The 1,583-nt window shown below is 30.4% G+C and overlaps 1 protein-coding gene across 1 annotated transcript; it reads left to right on the top strand.

Moving 5' to 3' along the window:
• Positions 1-217: 217 nt before the first annotated feature.
• On the top strand, positions 218-1,579 carry LOC105625181 (poly(A)-specific ribonuclease PARN-like domain-containing protein 1; the record flags this gene model as incomplete). Its single annotated transcript, XM_012206522.1, has 5 exons — positions 218-345; positions 428-662; positions 836-1,120; positions 1,195-1,399; positions 1,517-1,579. Coding segments are annotated over exons 1-5 (916 nt in total), but the record flags the coding sequence as incomplete, so codon positions are not given.
• Positions 1,580-1,583: the final 4 nt, after the last annotated feature.

Raw genomic sequence — 1,583 nt, 5'->3', positions numbered from 1 at the left:
CTATGAACACCGGCCTTATTATTGAAAGCAACAAAAGAATTGGAAATTAGTGTATCATGAGCAAGCATGATGGCGATAGCACCGCGAACAGCTGTGAGCTGAGTTCAATTCGCAATGGTGCCATTACACCGTTTTGCACTTTGGAGTAAATGCAGTAGATGGTCGCGCTCGGAATTACTTTGCATTTAAAGTTATTTCGCACGTGCGAAAAAATATTATGATTGAAGTCACGAATCAGAACTTCAACAAGGTGTATCCGCATCTAGAACATACGTTGAAAAACGCTAGTTTCATAGCGATTGATGGAGAATTCACAGGCATAGAAAGCGATGATGTAAGAAATAGGTTAGTTTATACTGTCGGGAACGAATTCGAATAAGTAAGATTTTGATGGATGATGATGATAATATTTGATGTTTTACCGTAGCTTGTTCGATTCCATACACGAGCGCTACGAGAAAAATAAGAGTCACATTCAACCGTATATAATAATTCAATTCGGTATTTCGACGTTTCAACGAGTTCACGATGAGAATAAATACACTGCGGAGGCTTTCAATTTCTTTCTGCTGCCTAGAACTATACCGTCAAAAAATAGACATTTTCTTTGGCAGATAAGGTCACTAGAGTTCCTGACTATGTATGGATTTGATTTTAATAAAGTATATATGTATTGTATATATATTTGTTATATTATTTCTTACTAGCAATTTGTTTCATAGATAGCAAACTTACATTATTTGTTATTATTTTGATTTCAATGATTTAAAAATCTCAAATTATATCTAATATTTTATTTAGCAAAAGAATATATATATATGTAAAAATTTTTTAGCTTGCATGCAATGGTATTTCGTATCTTGATCAGATCGACAAGACACTCTTAGAACAACAAATACAAGAGAATACATTGTTCAACAACGTGGAACAATCTCTTTCTTATAAGGAGGAAGATGATTTTAAAAATTCAATCATTCAAATATTTGAATGGCTAAAGACAGCTAGTGATGAAGTAGAGTCTATTAAAGTTGAATCCTCTACTCCAACTTTGCAATACTTTATGCATAAAGAATTAAGAAAACGTTTCTCAAATATTTGGACTTTCTCTGGGAACAATGTGGTATGATCGTGCTGCTCTTTAGGAGAGAAACGTTCAAATATTCTTTCAGAAGTTTTATTTTTATAATTTTTTAGATAACTGTGATTAAAGTGCTACCAGAATCGAGACAAATTCTGGAACAGGAAGAAGGCTCTATATTAGAAAATGTATTGCTTGAGTCATATGTAGGTTTTTCAAAAGTATTCAATCTTTTGGTTACTTTGAAAAAACCTATAATTGCACATAATGCTTTTTTAGACTTTATGTTTATACATCAACAATTTTATAAGCCATTACCACGTATGTATAATTGTATAATAATAGCATATTTATTTTTAAGTTTTTTATTTATAATATACATCATGGAGATGCAAATTAAATTATAATTAATTATGAATATAATATGTTTTTTTGCAGAAAAATATATTGATTTTAAAAATAACATACATCAATTATTTCCAACAATTTATGACACCAAATTCTT

Source organism: Atta cephalotes, assembly GCF_000143395.1.
Source record: "Atta cephalotes unplaced genomic scaffold scaffold00222, whole genome shotgun sequence".
Taxonomy (NCBI): Eukaryota; Metazoa; Arthropoda; class Insecta; order Hymenoptera; family Formicidae; genus Atta; species Atta cephalotes.
This window is presented reverse-complemented; position numbering and strand designations above follow the sequence as displayed.